We start from the raw sequence: 22556 nt of genomic DNA on the forward strand, positions 1-22556 counted from the left end.
TTTCGTTGGCTTCAACCAAAATTGCACTAAAATGTTGTTTTATCGATGGTATCCTTAAGGAACCTCAAGGAAATCCTGTCCTATTCCATGTCCATTTGGCAGAGAGAGAGAGAGAGACAGGGAGATCTGGGAGTCATTCTAGTTCAAATAAATTCTGATTTCCCCCCACAAAACGGGGATGCTTCAAGTATCTTTGAGGCAGTGTCAAAGGTCATTTCCATCCTCCAAGCTGGAGTCTAATCACCAATTTCTTAGTAATTTCCCAACTAGATTTAGTGGCCCGCCCCACCATAAATCATTTGGGGCACAAATCAGTCGTAAGTCTTAATTTAAAGTATTTTATTGATTGTCATCGGCACTAAGCCCCTGCCCGTCGCCTCTTCTTTGCATACACAAATGTGAGCTCCGATTTGAGGGGACAACTTTATAGGCAGGCCGTCCATTCGATTCGTGGGTCATTTGTCCGTCCCGTGCCTCTATTTAGCACTTAAGCCCTTTACAATGGGAACGAAATGCGGGGACAATAGATCAAAAAAATACCTTAGGGGCTGGAGGGGAAGGAGATTCGTTTTGGGGCCAAAGAAGAACACACATTTGTATCTGAAAACAATCAAATGGAAATAAAAGAACCTACACCGAAAAGACAAAAGGAAGAGGCATGCCGCAGGCCCTAGGGATGGAGATACAACCACAAAGGCTTGGATACAGATACGCAGAGGTACGAAGCTGTATCTTTTGGTTATAGAATGATTCCTGATCAGCAAAAGACCAATACAATACAGTCATCAAAAGTTATTAAACAATAATCCAGAAACAGCAACCGAAACAGCAACAAATAAAGAAATACCAAAGATAGCGACGCCACCGTCTAAAAATAGGCACAATTTTTAAATGGGGAAATTGTATCTTTTGCGACCCAAATCGTATTACAGATTACAGATAGGAGCCCCAGATTACAGTGGCCCCTAGCGCTGATACCACATGAACCAGTGTACCTGTGTATGGGGTCTAGGGTATCAAGTAGGTTTCATTCTCTTTGTGAAAATAGCTATCTCCATGGCACACACGATATAGCCACAGCTGGCGCTATCTACGGCTTGTACACTCATGTCCGACACTATTTATTTTGGCCTACACTCTGGCTGTTGGCTTTTGTGATGCATGGATACGATTGGAGATACTAACTGCGATATCGGGGCATATCCATATTGCTGCTGCTTTTGCTGCCATTCAGCTGGTACTGAATTTGCTGCGGCTGGTGGTACCGCTGGTGGTATCCGCCACCGACGGGGCTATGGCTGTGGCTGTCTAGATTCAAGACACCTTCCCGTATCAGGCACTCCTTGATGGCCAGCATTTCGTATCTCCCCTGCAAGGTATCTACTGTTGTTTTTGTGATCGTTTTTTGTGGGATTTCGGTGCGAATTTTCGTATTTTCTTGTCTATTTTCTTGTTTCTTCGTGAAAGTAAGACACTGTCCAGCACACGCGTCAAGTGTTTGTGGTTTCTTGTCGTAGGATTTTTAGCTGCAACCAAAAACCCCAGAGAGACGGCTCTGGGGAGGCAGGCAGTCAGGCAGTCAGGCACTTCTTGGGGGCCTGCACTTGAGGCTTGAAATAGAAAAGCGCTTTTCACGCGACACATGGACACACGGACACCGCACACCGCACACTCGACGACGTGTCGTCTGCTGCTGCTTCAGTTTTTCACTCGTACAAAATAAGAAAGAAATAATATATCTTTTATTTTATTTTATTTTTTGTGTAATTTTGCGTCGTTCTGGTCCGTTCTGTGCTGTTGTTGCTTTTGTCGCCACTGCCGCCTGGTTTGCCGTTGCTGTTGTCGCTCCGTCTCGGCGTTAAACGTTTTTGCGACTGAGCGAGCGGCCCAAGCGCCTAGACGAGATACGAAATGTATCTAGAACTCAGGCCATGCCCGCGGACGCCAACGGGGACGGGGACTGCTGCTGCTTGTATCTGTAGCCGTGTGTGTGTGTCTGTGTGTGTGTGCGACGGCGGGGCTACTCATTCTTTTATCTTGTGGGTTGCGAAGCAAAAGAATTAAAACAAAAACCGAGACAGCGCAGGGTACATTACAAGGGAAGGTGGGGCTGCGGAGACAAGGCATGTAACATGTGATTCGCTTTGGGGAAGCCCCCCTCTCTCTCTCCCCCTAGAGATCTTCAAACCATTCGAATGAGGGAAGGGGCTTGTTAATCCATGTGCATATTAGCGATTACATGTAAATATTTGTGAATATATTGTGAATACATGGGATGGTTCAAAACATTCGAATGTGGGATGTATGCCATGTGCATATATGTGAATATTTGCGAATATATGTGAATATTTGTGAATATTGTGAAATATGTATCTCAATACACGTGAATATTTGTGAATAAATGTGAAATATGTATGTGAATAAGTGTGAATAAATGTGAATAATTGTGAATAAGTGTGAATATTGAGTGTTTTTCGAACATTTGGCCATAGAATCCGCTTCTTCTATGCATCTTCCTGCCTTACCCTTCCGTTCAGCATACCCTGCCCTAGCGGTTGTTATTTCTTCGAGTGTCTGAGTGCGTATCTGTGTGCGCTCTCTCGCCGAGTCTACGTATCTGTGTGAGCAAGTATGTGCCTCTGTGCGTGTGTGTGTGTGTGTGTGTGTGTAGAAGAAGCTAAAAACCAAAACAAAATAGCCAAAACAAAGCGGGAAAACGTGCTGATGCTGCTGCTGCTGCTGCTGCAACGGTACCGCATGCCACAAGGCGTGAAAAACTAAGACGAAGAAAACCCAAGCAGACTCCGAAGCGAAGGAAGAGAGGGGAGAGGAGAGGTGGATGGAGGGGGGCCAAAGGAAGAAACTTCTCTCTCAGCTGCTGGTGGCAAAGGCATGTGCTGAGTGGCAGCCAGCCGAGGCAGCAATCAGCAGCAAACACGAGATCGATAGATGTGTCTGTTGCAGTTGCTGTTGCAGTATTGGGTATTGTGTGTGGCACAGTGAAAACGATTTAGGGGGCCCTCAAGGAGCTCGAAGGAAACGTATCTGAAAGATTGTATGCATGTATCCTATTAGGCATTTTCATTGATATTGGGATATTTGGTAGTTATCTTTTGAACGTTGACAGATTCCATGGATCCATCTATCTTTCCATCTATTCCACTGTTCCCGGTGGCGCACTCCTCTGCAGCAGCATTGCACCGTGAAGCAATGACAACGCCTGCAGATGGTAGAGCATGTCACCAAGCCAGCAGCAGCAGCAGCAGCAAAAAAAGCAATCCCATTCAATCCGAGTCGCAATCCAATTGGATCATGCAGCAGCAGGCAGGGGCAGCAGACAGCAGGGGCAGCATTGGGGTAAAAATAGGCAGCAACAACTATACGAAACACAAAGCTCATTAAACGGCTGGCAGGCTGGCAGGCGGGCAGGCAGGAAAAGCTAAAGCTGAAGCAGAGGTGCATCCCCAGAACCAGAGAGACAGCAACGAGAACAGAATTGCGGCAGCAGTGGCTGCAGTGGCATTATCTGGTTTATGAGGTTGGGCAACGGTAAATGATACCGCCAGGTGGGACAGGGGGCTGGGGGGCTGGGGGCTGGGGTTGGGGCACAGAGCGAGACACACACTAATGAGTGCGTGCCATAATTGGCGGACAGCTACTCTTCTGCTGTTTCGGAGGATGTGCTCGGGATGGGGATGCGGCAACCTGTTTGCCATCTATCCAGATACATTCCGCCAAATCCATCCCAAAAGATACATCTTTATTTGGAGCCCCCACAGAAAAGGGGAAAACGGCGTGAAAACAAAACATAAAAGCATCGAATTTCCACAGCCTGCGAGCCGCAGTTGACCTGCAATTCGTTCTGACGTGTGTGGTATGCGGGGGGGCGCAGGGGGAATGTGGCATACATACGAGTATGTCAAATGTCAAGCATTTGTGGGGCTTGAACTTTGACCTGCCTTTTGACTGGCATTTGCATGCACAGCAGCGAGGTGTTTCTCATGGACGATTATCCCCCCCATCCCCCCACCCGGCCATCCCATCAATTTTGTTGGCAATGTCAAGGGAAAAACTACTGAACGCCGGCCATCGAGGCGTATGCGCAATCTTGTAGCAAAGCAGAAGGCACGTGCCCCCTTAGGCCTCTCCTACTGCCTTTTCCCTTCGCTTCTATTCAATATCTCACCCATCTCTCAGATACATCTGCCATCTGCCAGCCATTGGAAAGTATCTTATAATCTAATTGAGTTCTCATTTCTCGCAGTTCCAAAAGGAAGGAAAGCACTTCCGCTCCGCCGTGTAGATGGAATGGAACAAAAGAGATAGAGAGAGAGAGAGGGGGGAGAGGGAGAAAAACTTCCTGCCACTTGAGAGAGCGGGCCGGCCGGGCGACAAATTGAAAGCAGAATCAGCGACAAGCAACGACAGACATCGTCTAGGCTTCTCTGTCTCTGTCCCTGTCTCTGGCCCTGTCTCTGGCCCTGTCTCTTTCTCCGTGTTGCATCTTGATTTATTAGCTAAAATGATTATGTTTTTTGTATCGCACTTTGTGCCTCGTGCCACAACAGCTCGTTAGATCGCTCTCTCTCCCTCGCTCTCCTTCTCTCTCTGTATCGCTGATTGCGATTCAGGTTCTTGGACGCCCGCTCATTTCCGTAATGAGTGTTGTTGCACTCTCCTCCGGCTCTCCTGCTGCTCCGCTCTGTCGTTCCCATTATTACACCCCCTACAAACAGTATACGTACACAATATACACATTTATTGAACTCGGGGGAGGGCACACCCTCCGCTCCGCCCCGCTCGAACAGAGGGGTAGGGTGGCAGAGTCATGGCCAAATGCGGCAACTTGTTTCGTTTTGTTGTCTCTCGTTATCTGTCGCTTGCTGTTGGCTGAACATTTATGATGCAAAAGCCACAGCAGAATAGCACACAGCGGGAGAGAGAGAGAGGGGGAGAGAGATAGAGTTGTAGAAGGTGGAAGCCAATTGTTTATGGTGGGAGATTACGACTAGAAGATACCCTTTACAGGGGGAATATCTCTTGAAAGTGTGGACGGTAGTGAGTGGACAGGAGAGGGAGTATATTTTTGCGGCCTTTAAGCTTATTTTCTCGATTCTTGTCGCTAGAGCATACCTTTGGCTACCCTGTAGAGCATGAAAAGTGGATTATTCTACACGGTAAAATCTTGTTATTCAAGAGCCTGCCCAGCCAGCAGTGTCCAGCCTTTGCCAGCCAATTAATTAATTAATAATTCTACAGAATATATTCCACAGTGTGGAACTTCCTCTCTTTTGTTTCTGCCTGTCGGGCATCTGTCATTCTGTGGTGATGCGATGCGACAGCTGATGTTTCATTGCTGCCTGATTTAATGCCAATAATTGTGTTTATTAATATGCAGGATACGTGCCATACGGGGCGTATGATTGATGTCCATGGGAAACCTTTCTGGCGGGGAAAGAAGGCCACTGAATAATGCATCAGACAGTCCGTTGCTCTATAATTCAGTTACGGCCTGGAAGGATGGAAGGAAATTCGTTCTCTTGTTGGAATATCTCAAAATCCAGTCACATTTTGTGGCTCCAGCTATCCGCCACTTAGTTCTTAGTTCTGCCCACCCCCCCCCCCCCCCCCCCCCCCCCCCCCCCAGTGGATTGTGGAACCAAAATAAACCATAAAAGTGTTGGCCTTTTCCTCTGTCCATGCAAAAAGTGCCAAAAGCCATGCCGCAAGACTCAAAAGTTTGACAGTCACACAGAGCGAGGAGGAGGAGGGGGAAATGGAGGATGGTGCATGCCAAGCCACGCCACGCATTATTTAGCAATGAAAGTGGATTAAATGCAACCTACTTTTACCACCAATAGAAGCCGTAGGAGGGGGACGGGGGAGGAGGAGGAGGCCGGCCAGCGGGTGGCACCACACCATCGAAAAGCGATAAAAGAGAGGTGGAAGAACCTGTAGTATAACCATGTCAATCTATTAGTTACGCCCCATTTTAACCAGTTTACGATAGAGAGCCACGAGCCAAGAGCCACAGCCGAGAGGGATATAGCAGGATGCACCACCGAAAGGCGAGTGGGAGGAGAAAGTGGTGGCCGGAAAAGTGGATGGAGCCATCGGCAAGGTCGCGGTGGCACTACAATCTTTGTGCATTTCGCCTGGGGCTGCAATAGCAGCAGCAGCAGCAACAGAAAGACAGATGGGATGGCCAGAGGCAGCACTTGGCCGTGGCTTCCATCCATCAAATGACGGCAGTTGTCGGGGAATCATTGGATGCTCCATCATCCGCTTGGAGCTGTCATGCTCTATGCATTGTTCGCACTTTGGCATCGCTGCAATTAGCGTGTTGACAATTACCGAGAAATGAAATGAGAAATGGGATTACAAGAACGAAATGCGAAGAGATTAGAGAAGGGGGAACGATTATAGAGGGGGAGGGGAAAGAGAGCATGAGGAGCCACTAAGAAAACACTAGAAAACGCGAGAACGTGCAGCAGAGACACAAACGCATGCCATGACAGACAATTGGAAAAGTAAATTAGAGACAGAGACACAGACAGAGACACAGACAGAGACAGAAAAGCCACTGGAGCAGTCAGTGGAGAAGCCCCAAAGCCCCACAGAGCCACAGAGCCAGAGAGTCACTTGAGTAAAGAAATAACTTGATCAACAATAATGTTAAAGCATAATTTAATTGCCCAGAGAGCGCCATTTAATCACAATTAAATTATATTTAATTTGTGGCACATGGCAAGGCATGGCACACAGCGAGAAACAGAGAGAGAGAGAGAGAGAGAGAGAGAGACAGCGAAAAAGCAGAAGAAATTTTCTAGACCAACAGGCTGGGCGGTGCGGGGCGGGCAACAGGATATCGAGGGGAAAACTCTGCCACAAGAAATTCTGGAATAATTGCAGGAACTTCCCAAGTGCTGGGGAATTTCCTATAGTCTGTTTCAATTCTGAAAAGGCTTCCAATCGGAGTACCACGAGTGTGTAGCCCAAAGAAATGCCTCTGAAGTGGGTTAAAACTGAATTTTGGGCACAAAAAAGGAGCACCAGCGGGGAAATCTTGGATTAGCTAGAAATTCCCTAGTATTTCATTTGGAATCCCAATAGAAATAGCTGCCAAATGATCTAGAGACCAAGCTTTAACTTGAAATTATCTAAAAATTTCCCCAGAAATTTGCTACACATAAATGTCTAATTCTTTCCTCGAAATGCACCCACAAAAAGGCTCTACTGTACTCGCACTCGTACTGGGAATCGTTCTACAGATAACAGAAACAAAAAAAAAATCACTTTTACTGATAACTTCATTGTCGTCGTCGTCGTCGTCGTCGTCGTCGTCGTCGTCCACTGCTCCATTGCTCCACTGATGGAATGAGATGCGATGCGAAGCGATAGTGCGAATGATGCGGATGCTGTTCTGCGAGTGACGTTGATGAGGCCATCGGTTGACGCCAGCAGCAGCCAGCAGTAGCTGACATTTAACCGTAAAAAAAAACCAACACACGAAACAGAAACAAAAACAAAAACAAGAAATGAAGAAAAGCCAAAGTTTCCAGCGTTTTGTTCAATGAATAAACAACTTTTATGTATATTTTCTGTGTAATTTATGTGGTGGGCGCCGCCGGAAATCAATTGTCGGATTTTAATTTTTAATTTTTTTTTGCTCGGTCGAGGGATTAAGCCATTTTGTAGGCGTTGGTATATGTATTTTAACGTATCGTATTTTGCATAAGCCCCAAAGTGCGGAATAAGCAATAAATCATTGGCATACGTATCGCATATAGGAAATGATTGGGGATTTCCCTCGATTGAGGATGACCAAAAAAGGCACAAGCCCGTTTTCAAAAGCAAAAGTCACAATTATAGATTGAAAGATCTGCATTGGATTGGGATTGGATTGGAGAGAACCATAATCCAAGGAGAGGTTGAATTTAGAGGTTCTTCTGGCGGAAGATCTACCCGTAAAAGTATCTCATTTGTAGTTCATTTGGAGATGAACGCCTAGCTCTGGATCTTCTCTCCGAAAAGGATTCCAGGCCACCCTCTGGGAAAATGTGATTCAGGCCTAAATAACTAATGATGTCATATTTCGATCGGTTTCGGGTTCGACGGGGGTCTTTGTTTATCAAAGAAATTGCCGTTAGGTGGAAAAACACTTCAAGTGCTTATCTAACGATGGTTTTTCAAGCGCTGCCTTTTGATGCCGCCTCACTTTTCTTTTGTTCCCTTTGAGTTTTTGTATTTATTTATTTATTTTTATTTTTTTGCAACGTAAGTATTAGGGTCAAGTTTGCCTTCACACATTGCCATATTCCACGATTATTATGCCATATACACCATATATGTATGTGTGCCAATAGTCTGACATTTGTTTGTGATTTTTATACCCGATACTCAAAATGAGTATTGGGGTATATTAGATTTGTGGTAAAAGTGGATGTGTGTAACGTCCAGAAGGAATCGTTTCCGACCCCATAAAGTATATATATTCTTGATCAGCATCAATAGCCGAGTCGATTGAGCCATGTCTGTCTGTCTGTCCGTCCGTCCGTCCCCTTTAGCGCCTAGTGCTCAAAGACTATAAGAGCTAGAGCAACGATGTTTTGGATCCAGACTTCTGTGATATGTCACTGCTACAAAAATATTTCAAAACTTCGCCCCACCTCCTTCCGCCCCCACAAGGACGAAAATCTGTTGTATCCACAATATTGAGGATACGAGAAAACTAAAAACGCAGAATCATAGATAATGACCATATCTATCATATTGCTGAATCTGGATCAGATCAGATCATTTTTATAGTCAATAGGAACAAATCAATTTGCAGTGGCTACGCAGCGCCCGACGTCACGCTCAGACTGATTTTCTGTCTCTCTCGCACGCACTCTTTGTCGTGTCGTTTAATATTAGCGGCGTCTGCCGGAGGAGAGCCATACTGACTTAGTATCGGGTGTAAATGTAGAGTTGCGGTGTCCGCAGCAACTCACAACGTTCCCCCTCTTTCTTTCTTATTTTTCTGCTTTTCTTGCGTTTTGTTGCTGCTTTTCAATTGAAATTTCAGGCGTCAATGCACGTTGCACAAATTACGTGGCGGGGGCCCTTGAGTGCAGGTGGAGTCCAGCGCCAGGGGAGGGGAGAGGGGTGTGTGTGTCTGTGTGCTTTATGATGACTCGAAATGGAAGCCATGGGAGGCTTCATTAGGGATCCAAAAGGGGCAAAGAGGGAAAGAGCGGAGGGAATTAACTGCTGAAACAAACAACTGCAAAATCTGCTGGAAATTTCAATTGAAACGCAAAGGGAAACGACTCTCTCTCTCTCTCTGTCTCTCTGTCACTGTGATTCATGAATGATGCCATTTTCAGTCACTCTGCCTATGGGGAAAAATGAATGAAAATTCAAATTTAATTGAAAATCAAATTTAATTGTTCGAGAATTGCATTTAAATGGCAGTGAAGTCACATGATTATTGACTCACTGACATCACTCTCGCTCCTCTCCAGGGGAAATGCTTTCTTCGTTCGAACAGTTTTCCCACGCGATGCGAAACCCAATCCATAATTTCCTCAATTAGGAAAACACTCTTCTGTCGCATGCCACACCCCGATGCCCGGCCCGAAGCCCCCCGCCGCATAATTGATTGATCAATAATCAAAAATTTATATGCAAATTGTTCCAATTACGAGAAGCGTTAAAAAAAAACAACACACAACGCACAAACACAAACAAATCTCGGAAATCATATCGTCTATGCAACAGACCGCAGACCCCTCCTCCTACCGCCCCAAACCAACCGCCAGACAAAGACAAACGACAAACAAAGACAGAGACAGAGACAGAGACAGGAGACAAGCGACAAGGGCCACTGGGAAAACAAAAGAGCGATAGATGGAGAGATGGAGAGATAGAGAGACGTGGCAAAAAATGAGGCGACGAAGTGAACCGCAAATCAATTTTAAAAATCTCCCAACGAGGGTTTAATAATACATTAGCATAGTGACGAAAGCCCCACACACTAAATTTCGATCCAACTAACTTTTTGGACAAGGATTTAATTTATAATAAAAATCACAATTAAATCAGTTTATACAAACGAATAGTTTTATTTTTATGGATTTTGTGCTGGATACTAGAAAAAATCAATTGAAAGTGAAGATTTAAATGTCATCCATCGTACAAATAACCAACAGAAATGGAAAACTATCGCCCACAGAAATGTACACAAAAATATAAGTTAATAAATAAATAAAAAAATAAATAAACATTAAACAAAAACAAAGAAACGTATCCGTAAGGTATACAGGAAAAATAATTAGGAAAATATTGATAATCAAATATATACAGAAGCCTGAGAGAATAAAAATGCGAATATATCAATGACAAAAATTATCCGAAAAATATGAAACGAAATTAAACATTGAAACGGTAGAATATCAGAAAACCCAAACCAGAAATGGAACATAAACAATGGGTAAACACAATGAAGTTTCGGTGCGATGGGTGATCGATTTTATGCGACTACAATCTGTGCAATATTGTACATATATTGGACACCAAAGAAAGGGGGGGTGGGCCTGGTTGGTGGGTGCTGCTTTCATCACTAGCTTGCTGCCGGGTAGCTGCCGTCTGCCAAGCTGCCTGTCTGCTGTCTGCCCGTCCACAGTGATATGCAAATATTCGAATGCAACGCTCATTTCATTACGAATATGCTTGAATAATTTTGAGTGGAAATTTGAATGGAATGGAAAATGCATAATGATATTCGTTCGTTGCTGGGCAAAAGAGCGCTGTAAGATGATGGAAGACATGAAGATGTCTGTGGATATGGATATATGAAACACAGCAAGAGGTTGTTCATAAATTAATTAACAAGCCCTGTGACATAATAATCAAACAGAAGGCAAGAGTCACGGATACGCTAAACGAATCTACAGATACACTTCGAAATGGTTGGTTTTTCCAGCTGTTTTCACGATAAATCAAAAGAACAAATCACCAAGTAAGAGAAAGCTAATGAGTGCTAATCAGAAAAATAGAGAGCTTAGCTGTGGCCATAATTTGCCCCCCTCTTTAGCAGCGTTTATGCTGGAAAAAACTAGCTCCAATCGGAGGAAAATTTAGGCAAATAGGTGTGCCACTTCCACCCCAAAGAAAAAGCGAGAAAGGGGGAGAGAGCAAACGGAAATGGCGGCGGCGCCTCCATTTGTGCACGTTTTTCCTACATTTTGTGGTTATTGATGTTAGATGGGTTTTCCTCGGCTTTTCCTAGTTATTTGTGGCGACAGTTTGGACCCTCGAAATGGGAGTAGAGCTCCCTCCTGCTGGTAGAGAGGATATCATCATCATCATCATTGCACCTTCTGTGTACATCGGGGGGGAGGGGCGGGTGGCGTTCTATTTTTGATGTGTCCAATGTCGCGTCTATTAAGTTGAAAGTTTGCCAACTGTGCCACAAAAAAACAAAAACAGAAGGGCGGCAAAAGAGGGGGCGCCCTTCCCCCCAGGAGGACGGAGAATGCAATATGAAAGTTATGCTTGCAATGCACTTAAGGGGGTGGCAGGGAAACCCCGCTGGTGGTGGTGGTGGTGCGACGGAAGTCACTGTGCCAAATAGTTTTGGTGCTAGGAAGAAGCGCACTAGCTATGGAATTCAATTATTGCTAAGTGCCTGGAGAGCCCAAGAGCCCCAGCTCTCGTTTTAGGCCAAAAGAAAGGATAAAATATCGAGGGATTCTTTGGGGCAGTCCACCCAAAGGTGGCGAAAAGTTGGATAATCCCAACCTACAGATTACAGAATCCCAGAGACCCATTAAATGCTGATTCGTACTTCATTTTTAACCCATTTTTGGTGGCCTTTCGCTGGATCCATCATCATGGAAGTTCATCGAGCAATCATCATTCCATCAATTTGTAATCCCATTGCCATTCATTCAGTCATTCAGCTGTCAAGCCCCAAAGCTCATTAACAACCCTTGGACGGATGTCCCTTCAGCCATTCAGCCATTCAGCCGTCCATCCATCCCCTCTCTGTGGCTCGTTTTTCTGGCAATCAGTGTCAAAAATATTGTATCTATGGAGGCCGCTACCCAAAAGCAAGCCATGCGGGAAAGTATCTATGTTTTTGTGTCTATCGAATGACAACAAAAGCCATGGATGAGTGCACCCACCAGTGGACACCCCCTGCCTCTCCACCGTGGAAAAACTGTCAACGAAATGGGTTTTGTGTTGGTTTTTTGGGTTTGGAGTTCCATCACCTGGCAGTGGGATGGATCCCTTCTGCCTCTCTGCTCCATCAATCCTCAATAGGCCTTAAGTGCTTATGGCACATTTATCTGTGGCATGCCCCTCCTTCATGCAACATCCAAACAACAGGAGACACAGAGGCGACAGAGGCGAGAGAGAGAGAGAGATCCCTACCATTGACGCAGGCCGCCCCTGCCTGACATTTGTTACAATCATCAGCGAGCGACAGGCCAGCCCCTGCTCGATGGCAAATAAAGGAAGGAAGGAAGGAAGGATGGAACCCTGAGCGGAAGGAAGAGACACTCCACTCACAAGAAGCGACAGTAGAGGCCTCCCCTAGAGGCACGCCCCTTCTCCATTTTCCCCAATGACGTTCAAAAGTCGCGGGCTTTGTTGGAAAATACTATTTACGGATATATCGATTGAATTTAAAGGGGGATAAGAGGAGCCTCTTTAAACATTAACGCCAGTTCGAAAATTAATCAATGAAAGTGAAATTACGAGCAGCGGTCCCACGTTAACTGCCTGTCAATCTGTGTGTCCCCCCCCACCCCCCACCCCACTGCTACTCCTGTTAGATCCTTTGGGGGGCATTACTCATACGTAACGTTGTCATACACAAATTTCCATGCTATGATTCATTCTCTGGCGACTTTTAGACACGAGGAAAATGCTCAACTTTTACTTGAGGAAAATGCCACAATTAAGTGGGGCGAGAGAGGGAGAGAGAGAGAAACAGAGATTTATTAAGCGTAAGCACAAAGAAAGTAATAAAAATGAATAAATTTTTGTTTGTCATAAAACCAAAAGCAGTCGAGAGATGGTGGGGGGGAGGCAGTGGGTGGCGGCAAGGCTACAACATCGTCATGGCAATGGGATACAGATTATGCCGCTGTGGGGGGAGGGAGTGCCAGTGGCAGTGGGAGTGGGAGTTGCCTTGAAGGTCTTTCTTGTGGTTCTTGTTCTTGTGGGAGATGGAGATTATATGCAGAAGAACTCTACTCTACTCTACTCTACTCTCCTCTCCTCCACTCGGGAAAGTCAAGAGCGACAGTTGACCTTTTGTGTCTGCATTTGCTCCATGAAACTTTCAGTTGTGGCCATGGCCAAAAAGGTCACATATAAATACGTACAATATATAGTCGTACAAATGGATGGTGGCTATACTTTCTAGGGGAAAGCTTTTACAGGAAGATTTTCTAATTACAGGCATTAAATAAAAAGGGAAATTAAATGTATTTCGGTTAATTATGGGATTGGTTGTGGGGAATAATTAAGCAGAGCAGCACTGCGTTTCATCAAAGCTGCCACAGACACAGATACAGATACAGACACAGTTGATAGAAAAATATACCAACAGATGCAATTACACGCAGAAACAGAAACAGATAGAGATACAGATACGATAGAAAAATAGTTAGTACAATTTAATGGCATTTTGCTGATGGCTGCACAAAACTCTGCGGCGCCTCTGCCTCTCTGCCTCTGCGAGTGGCAGATGTTGAACAATTAACGCGCTTGGGGGCCACACAAAAGTCACCCAGCAACAACATCACTCAACCACAAAAAAGCAACAACAAAAAATGGCAATTGTTGTAATGGAGCGCATAAATTCTAATGAACCCCCACATAATGAGCTGAAGGCGCATTTTTGGGGCCAAAATTGCTGTGGAAAATTTGATTTGCAGTTCAGGCAAATGAAAAATAATGTAGCCATGAAAATTGCATGCAAAGGTTTTTTTTGCCATCTGCTGGAAAATGTGAATGAATGCAAATTGAAAAGATAAATATATATATTTTGGTAAAAGAAGAATTTAAGAGGCATTTTTGTTGGTGGAAAAACTTTTGTTTTCCAATCAAAAGAACACATTGTGGAGAAAAACTAGTTCAAACACAAAGATTTTCCAATCAAAAGGCGAAAACCCCGTGTACGAGTGGTTTAGAAACCAAAACATTTTCTAATCAGAAGAAGCCGTGGAAATCGATGGGAAACTTTCGAAAATGAAATTGCAATCGACTACGACTAAATGCAGTTGAAAGTTCGAAAGTTGGCATTGCCATGACGACCCCAACAACAGCAGCAACAAAAGCAGCAACAATAGAAACAACACAAAAACAGCAGAAACAGCAACAAAAGCCATGTCTAAATAACAATAAAACTAACCAACAAAAGGGCGGAGCCTAACCAAAACGCACGGCTCAATGCTTCACCAACAACAACAACAACAAAAGTACCACACAAGAACGAAACAACAACAAAATGAACCAGAAAGGAAGTCACCGTATGAGACCGTTGATACCCATTGATTGCATTGCAAAGCTCTACTCAAAATCATAATATCCTCCTCGGAAAAGGGTATTGCAACAACACACAGTCCACAGAACAACCACAGTCCACAAAAATAGAAGCTTTGAAAGCAAAGCACCTGCTGCTTTCATCTCTCTTGCTCGCATACACTCGCTCTATCTCTTCACCATCTCTTTTCCTCTCTTGCGGGCCGTGTGCTGTGCGTGGAATGCCTGAATGGCTAGACTTTTGTCGGAGCATTGAATTCAATTAAATTAAAAGAAATTTGTGCAATAAAACTGCAAATAAAGCGCACATGAAGAATGTGTCCATTTATATTTAAAGTAGCTTCTGGCGACTAAAAATAGCCGCAACTTGTGATAAGCCGACAGACCAGACGGGCTATAAATATAACTGCGAAACACAACGCAGACAGACCCAAAGAGAGTCGTACAGATAAACAGAATGGGAGAGTGGGAGAGGAGAGTGAGATCGAGTGTGTGATGTGTGACAAACAGAGCAGGTCAGAGGCTTAGTTCTCTTGCTTTTGATCTCTCTCTCTTTGTCGGTCAAGTGTTCCCGAATTAGAGCTTTCAATTTACCGTTCCTATAGCTGCAGCTTACCAGAGACAGCTCATGGGCACGAGTGGGAGGGAGGGAGAAGTCTTCAAAGTTGGACTTCGTCTGATCTTCTCTCTGTTAGCTTTTCACACAGAAATTAACACTTGCACATACAAAGACCGTCTTGTCTCTGATTAACAGTTTGATAATTGTCACTAACTTTTTGCGACGCGTACGAATACTCACAAAGTGCTGGCAGCAACTCCACTCCAATGGTTTTCGCCGTTTTGATATCCAATTCTTTGTTGAATTCTGCGGCTAAATCGAGCATGACAATAAACGAAATAATCGCAGTCGGAGATTGGAAACGCATTGCTAAACTTGTTTTCAAAAAAAAAAACATTAAAAAAAAAACAACCAACAATAAAGAGAAACATACTGGCACTGCGGACGGAACACACAATCGCAGGGGGGGCGGGTCGGATCGGAAACTATAGTCGGAACAGAACGAACTCCACTCTCCAAAGGGAAACACAACAAGAACACTATCGAATAAAAAAGCTCGAACCGACGCGAGCAGCCCCAAACAAAAGACTGACTCGAGCCAGAGTTGGAGGAAGTTGGCAAGCGCCAAAAGTGGCGGCCCGGCGGCCCGACGAGCGCCACAGAGACACGACGACAACGATCGGGGCTGATCGTGCGCACCGATAGCTCCAGCGTGTCTGTGTCTGTGTCTGTGTCTGTGTGTGTGTGTGTGTGGGTGTTGGCAGCAATGCAGCAAACAGAACAGCCAGCCAGCAACAACAGTTACGACAATTGCTGAAAAGGGAAAGGGCGCAAAAGTTTGTCAATGCTGCAGACGAGTACGCGAGAGAGACAGTGAACCAGAGTGCAAGAGTGCAAGAGAGGGATAGAGAGAGAGAGAGCGAGAGATGTGGAGTGGAGATAAGGGAACAACTCAATGCCAAATGTTGCTGATACCTACGGTACCCGTGGAGTTCAAGGGTATATGTGTTTCATTCAGATGTACTATGTAACAGAACCTTTATGTGATACGTACTCGTGTATGATTTCCAAGGCTAGAAGTGTAAGCACTTCTATTTTTCTATTTTTTCCAGGTAACTCAAGGCTTACGGCATTTCACACACTAAAAGGGGGTAGTAAAAGAGGAATACTGGGTATCCCTCCTGTCGCAATAGTCTCCATACCATTTGTTCTTGTTTTTTTTCCTCAGGCTCCTTTGTTCATTTGCACTAATTAACCCATTAATGGTGCATGTTCAAGATATCTTTCGAGTGATCAAAAAGATTGCAAAAAACAGCACAAAAAAGCTAGTTGTAAAGGTGCAACGAGTACTCGTACACACCTATCCATCAAAATATGTAGGTAGGTAGCGCCCCTCCCTCTTAACACTAATTTCCTATAATTTCGCATGTCGGCGCACAGACCTTAATGACTGAATACTGACTGAATGCGAATCGAAACGAATCGAATCGAATCGAAGAAATCAAGAATCTGGAGTCGGAACGATGATCAATTCCAATAAGGAAAGTCTAGCAATGCAGGTGCCGTTAGAAACCAATGCGAATGCACAAGAATTGCGCTCATGATCAACTCCCATCTCAATCATCATCATGATGATGATGAAAAGCTTGCGCGGAAATGCCATAGAAAATTGCTTAATGAACCGTTTCGCATCTGCTCCAAATGGCAATAGCAATGGCAATGGCAATGGCAATGTGGCCACTACTTCTCTACTCTACTCTTCTCTTCTCTACTCCCAACCAACGGACGACCAACAACAACCAGTCCAATAGATCAGTCCAAGCCCAGTTTCGAGTGCAGGTTCAATGCCATTAGCCATTGAATGGCCACTGCTACTGGAATACTGAATCTCTCTCACTCTCTGGCGATTTTCCATAAAAGTGGTTAAATATGTATGAACACAAACACTACACATTTCGAGAAATATTTATTGCGTAGGAATACGCCAGAAGATACAAAAAAAGAAAACCAACAGGAATATAAAAACCTGCACACAGAATTCACTATTTCCTTTTGTACTATTTTTATGTTATTTTATTTATTTTTGCGCAGGCGGCTCTGCTGTTGCACTTCAAATTGGGATTAGAGGATGGCGAATGGGAGTCGTCCTCGTCTCAATGACGCTCGATGGAGGGAGAAGAAAAAGTTTAAGTTGAGATTGCATTCAAATTGGATGCCGATGACCAGGTAAACCAAATGCAAAGCCAAACGCAGTGGAAATAAAGAGAGAAATAGAGAAAAAGGAATCTCCTTGGAATACGAGTAGTACTCCAATCAAGTATTTTTCCCAAAGGAAATAGAGTGGGAAATATGAAGAACAAGAAGGAAGGGAACCATAAATTAAATGCAATATGTATAGATCTCAGTGAATTGGTACATGGGAGACAAATGGGAGTTTAAATTTAGAATAAATGATCTCTTAGGGCACCTGTGCATCGATAAAAACATTTCAAATGGTTCCACGTTTCGACATTTCTAAATGAAAAGAATTTTTACAAACTTCTGAGCCACTTCTAAAAATTCATTTAATATTCCTCCTTTTTACGACCGTCTACTCCTAGTGAAACTCTTCAATCAAGAGCCCCTTCCATCAAGAACCCACCATAGATTTTAACATCACCTTTCCCCTCTATTTAAAATGCAACTCAATTTTATGGCCCCCCACCCCCACCCCCCATGATTGTCTGGCAAATATTTTCCTTTAAATTCTTTTCATTTTATATTTTTCAGCGCGCCATAAACATTTATACGACTTGGCAATGCCAATGGATTTTCAATGAACGTATGCACATATCTGTTGTCCGCTCATAAAAAACGGAAATCGTACCCGTACCCGTACTCGTAGCTTCAAAACTCACCGAAAAATAAAACGCAGACAAGTTGGAAAATTGGCAGACAATTGGAAAATTGGCCGGGTGTTTTCAATACTCGTGACTCACCTGCAAAGAAAAATGAAAATTTAAGTTATTTTTCCATGCCACAAATCATAAATCATTGCATGTTAATAGGCGACTCCACGAAACAAATGAATACAGATACATTTTCGTGTTGCAACAAATGATGAAGTCACGTAGAGGCGCTTGTGTGGCACGTGCCTCAAAAAAACAATCGAGAGACAAAGCATAATTAACTAATTAATTTGCCAGACAGCCAGCGCTAGCAGCAGCTGTGGCAGGGGCAGGGGCAAGCTTTAGCTACAAAAACTTTTGCAAAAATTTTCTCAAAGCGGAGCGCGCGAGGAGGAGCATTTAAGGGGAAGCTAGTTAGTGGCGGGGCAGGTTGGCTCTAGTTAGTGGGAGAGCTAAAAAACTGTGACTATATATGTGGTTGGACGGGAGGGTGAGGGCGTGAGGGCGTGTGGGCGTGTGGGCGTGTGCCTTTGAGTGGAACTCACAGTTTTCTTTCTTTCACAGTTTCCGTTGTAACGCCAGGTTTGCTCTACACTTTTACAGGGTATCTGGTCTTTGGTCAGAACTTTGCACAGCAGGGTGTTAAGCTAATACATATAAGCCTTAGGACCCAAAGAGCTCGACAAAAAAGTTCCGTTCAGAGCAGATTTTTTCGTTAATTATTTCTGCATTTTTGTAAACCTTTTTCTACCGCATTCTCGGAATAAATCAGTGTCCTACCAGTGCTATATTTTTTTTTGAATTTTTAAAAAATTCGTCCGCTAGACATGTCTCGCGAAACGAATTTTAGTTTAAAGAAAGTTCTTAATAAATCTAGCAATTAATTCAACATCTTCCATAACAACAATCGATCTTTGAGTGTATCCAAAGCTTCGTTCCATCCAAATCAAACCTTTTCTTTAACAGCTTTTTTTTCTTGATTTTTTTTTTGCTTTTCTTTGGCCAAAGTTTATTTATTTTTTATTTGCCAACATTTCAATCGCTATTTGCCAGCGTTTTAGCTCTTTGTTTGTTCCTTATTGTTTATGACTCTTTGCGCTTGCTGACTTTTTATGACTTCCCTTTAACCCACAGCACACCCCAACCCACCCCACTCCCCTCCGCGCCCCTTTACCCGCTGAGCTGGCTGCCCCTCTCGTTTCAGAGCTTTGGGGCTTTTAATTAAGGAACGTTTTTTATTGCCCCAAAAAGTCACGTGACATCGCCGGGAACGCTCCCCATAAAATCAGTGCCCAGAGGATGGATGGAATGGATGGAGCGAGGACTTGGATTACTGCTGGCGCCTCTGATGAATGTACGTCGTCCGTCTGGATGCTAAACGGAAGGCCATATCATATTTCACTCTTTCGATGAGTGATCGAAGGGAGCCACATAATGATGGAAGATGGCAGAAATCTTTGAAATGCTGCGATTATTTTTACGAAAATATTTATACGAAAAAGGAAAACGAGGTCGCGGCAATCAATCTTTTCTGTACCTTAAAATTAAATATTTGATTAAGGAATACTTTAAATCGTTTTACAGCGTAGTGTGCCTTGCCGAAAACGTCTCCAAAGCATAAAGATATGTTTTGTAGAAAACCTTTTCAATGGAAAATCATTCTTAAAGCTGTTTTTTTGTCCCCGACTGAGCTGCAGTTCTCTAAACCCCCTTAACTCCCCCCCGCCACCCGCAAAAAGTCAAAAGTTATAACTTAATTTTAAGCAAATGACTATGCCACTTAACCCTGGTGCGGGGGCAGGTGCCCACTTCTCACCCGTCACCCGCCACCCACTTCTCAAACAGTACCCTCTCCGTGCCGGCATTACGATGATCACATCAATCGTTCTTAAGTGAAACACACTTCGTCTTCGTCTTCCTCCCAGGGAAGAATGCAAATTAGTCGAGAGTTTGGGGGGCAACTTTTTAGTGTCGAAAGCGGAAAAGTTTTCTAAGCGCCTGCACCAACAAATAAGCTAGCAGAATTATGCAGATTTTGATACCCTTTTTGGGCGGGGGGTACAACCACACGAGGAGTCACCACTCGATGCAGAGGACCAATTTGGGCGTAGGCTTACCTCCAGTTAGAGACTCCCTTGATTCCCTTTTATCACTTGCTTTCATAAAACTTTTCTTGAACTCCAGATTTAATATTTAACAAATAAATTGTACGACTTTTGCAGGCCACTGGAGTGTATTACGAAACGTTTTGTATTAAAAAAATATTGTATTATTTTTGTTTTGGAACAATAAATAAGAAGCCTGCTATGCGGCTCCAAAATAAATCGGAATACTATGTTGAAATACTGACTGAAGCTGTCTCACTCACTCACTCACTCACTCTCCCTCTCTCTCTCTCCCTCTCTCTCTCTCCCTCTCTCTCTCTCCCTCTCTCTCTCTCCCTCTCCCTCTCTCTCTCTCCCTCTCTCTCTCTGTGTGTGTTTTTTTCCACCAATTTCTGGGCTTAATGATCGGATCGATCCACAGCGAATTGCTGGAAACCGCTGAAACAATCCGTGGATGCAATTTACTTGCCGCATGAAATGTTGAAATGCTTTAACTGTTATTTCGTGGATACGTGCACAAATAACCGTTATAATGTGGGTTAAAAGGAGAACCAGAAGAGAAGGGGGCCACGGCACGAAGGGATTGTGGTGCCAGCCCCCCTCTTCTTGGCTTCGTTGATGCCTCATCTTCTGCTCTGCTTCGATGATGAAACATAATTATGTTGAATCACTCACGTATCCGAAGGATACACAAGAGAGGAGTATCTGTAAATGTTAAAGGTAACAGAGCAGACGGGGGCCTATCTGTATCCGTATCCGTATCTGCATGTGTGTGTTATTGTGTATCTTGGCGTGTGGGCTTTGTAGGTGTCGCACAGACAAAGGCGGAAAAGAGAGGAGGAAGAAGTCTAAAAGCGCAGGAAAGGGGGAGAAAAGAAGGACAAAGAAGTGGAGGCACCGAAATGCGATTCAAAAAGAGGTTGAATGAAAGCGAACGGAAATGCCATGCCACAAAAATTATCGTATATGGGTCTTATCCCTTAAGGGATTACTTTTTCTCTTTCCGGCACATGAAAAATCCGCTTAAAGTTCTTCTAAATTTCACCCATAGAAACCTCTGGAATGGCGGTCCTCTCATGCAATTTCCCTTCAAAATTTGCTCCAAGGAAAACATTTCCTTTGTCATGGGGAAAAGCCCTTAGCCTGCTTTTGCTCCTTCAGCAGAGCTCATCCAAGCGAGAGAGTTGGAAAAACTTCGAGGCAAAAGTACATGGGAAAAGCAGAGAAAAGTCCTTAGCCATACAATGACTCGGCGGAAAACTAGTGAAAATTCCTGCGCTCCATGTAAATGTTGCACCAAGATGCTGATGGCATCCAAGTCTGGAGGAGCTGCTGCACTCAAAAAAAAAACAAAAAAAAAAACAAGCAAAAAGGCAGTTGCGGCAGCCATAAGAATGAACTTGAGCCACCAAAATGCGTGGCAGCAGCTGCTTCTGCCGCGGGGCAGGGCCAAGAGGGGGAAAAGTCAAGCGGGTTCAACGCACTAACAAAGGCAGGCGAAGCAGGGGCAGCAGGGGCAGCAGCAACAATAAAAATTGGCAAACAAATGTCAGACAGACAGAAAAGAACAGGACAAAGGCGGTGCCCAAAGAGGGGCAATGGAAAAGGAGCGCAAGACTGGGTAAGAGGGGGGCTGTCCAGAGGGTACAGACGGGCTAAGAGTGTGGTGTTAGGGCGGTTTTGTAGGAGGCGTGGTCATGGTCATATAAGCGACATGAATTACGCATTAAGTGAAATGAATTGCACAAAATAATCCTCAATTGCGTATGAAATTATGCCTTCAAGGATACGAGGCTTTTGATACCCCTTAAAAGGAGGAATTTATGATATGGCGAACCGATAGATTGGATCGTTTTTTGGGGGAGAAAAATCCCCGTTTCCAAAACTATTGAAGGAATTATCTTGAGAAGCCAAACAAAGTGCTCAAATTATGGCTTTAATATTCTTTAAAACTCGATAATTTCGGAGGCAAATACACGCGTAATGATATATGGAATCGATAGGAATTTTGGCTGAATTTTATAGGGAAAATTGCAATTGGATTGGGATTGCCAACGAATGATTGATTCTCGTTTCTATGGCAGCTACTTTATGATCTTTGTGGCACTAATTTATATATAATAGATACAACAGATATCCTACAAATGAGAGCACAAATTTCATAGAAATTGCCAGAAATATAGGATAAAAGGTGGAAAAAATATGAACTTGGAAATCGAATCAGCTGTGGATGCTAATCAGGACATATCTCTTTATTATATACAAAAGTTTTCAGACTTATATCGGGGCGAGAAAGCTAAGCGAGTGAGACGGGGGCGGCGCAGGCGAGGGTTCAGGGGGTCTGGCTACCGTTTCTGTATTGCCTAAGATACCCTCTCTGCAAAAGGGCATAACAATGGGACCAATGAAAGCAACACTGTGGCAGCACTGGAGGATAATCCAAGGCGAGGGAGATGCTGCCCA

General features: G+C 44.1%; 1 protein-coding gene across 13 annotated transcripts in view; it reads right to left on the bottom strand.

Annotated features, from left to right (window-relative positions):
* LOC108165524 (supervillin) overlaps nt 1-22556 on the bottom strand; it is a 136273-nt gene that overhangs the window by 69546 nt on the left and 44171 nt on the right. The window contains exons 1-2 of one of the 13 annotated variants that reach the window (XM_033387888.1): nt 20106-20231; nt 17998-18078 (exon numbers count right to left, since the gene is read on the bottom strand). The exons of 7 other annotated variants lie outside the window; for them this stretch is intronic. In XM_033387888.1, the coding sequence (XP_033243779.1) occupies nt 17998-18078; nt 20106-20151 (127 nt within the window). In that variant the 5' untranslated portion in view covers nt 20152-20231. Of the gene's footprint in view, nt 1-1185; nt 1865-17997; nt 18079-20105; nt 20232-22556 lie in introns of those variants that run through there. 5 more of the 13 variants (XM_017301586.2, XM_017301584.2, XM_017301591.2 and 2 more) reach the window with 5 other exon arrangements.

The sequence above is a fragment of the Drosophila miranda genome, chromosome XR (genome assembly GCF_003369915.1).
Source record: "Drosophila miranda strain MSH22 chromosome XR, D.miranda_PacBio2.1, whole genome shotgun sequence".
Taxonomy (NCBI): Eukaryota; Metazoa; Arthropoda; class Insecta; order Diptera; family Drosophilidae; genus Drosophila; species Drosophila miranda.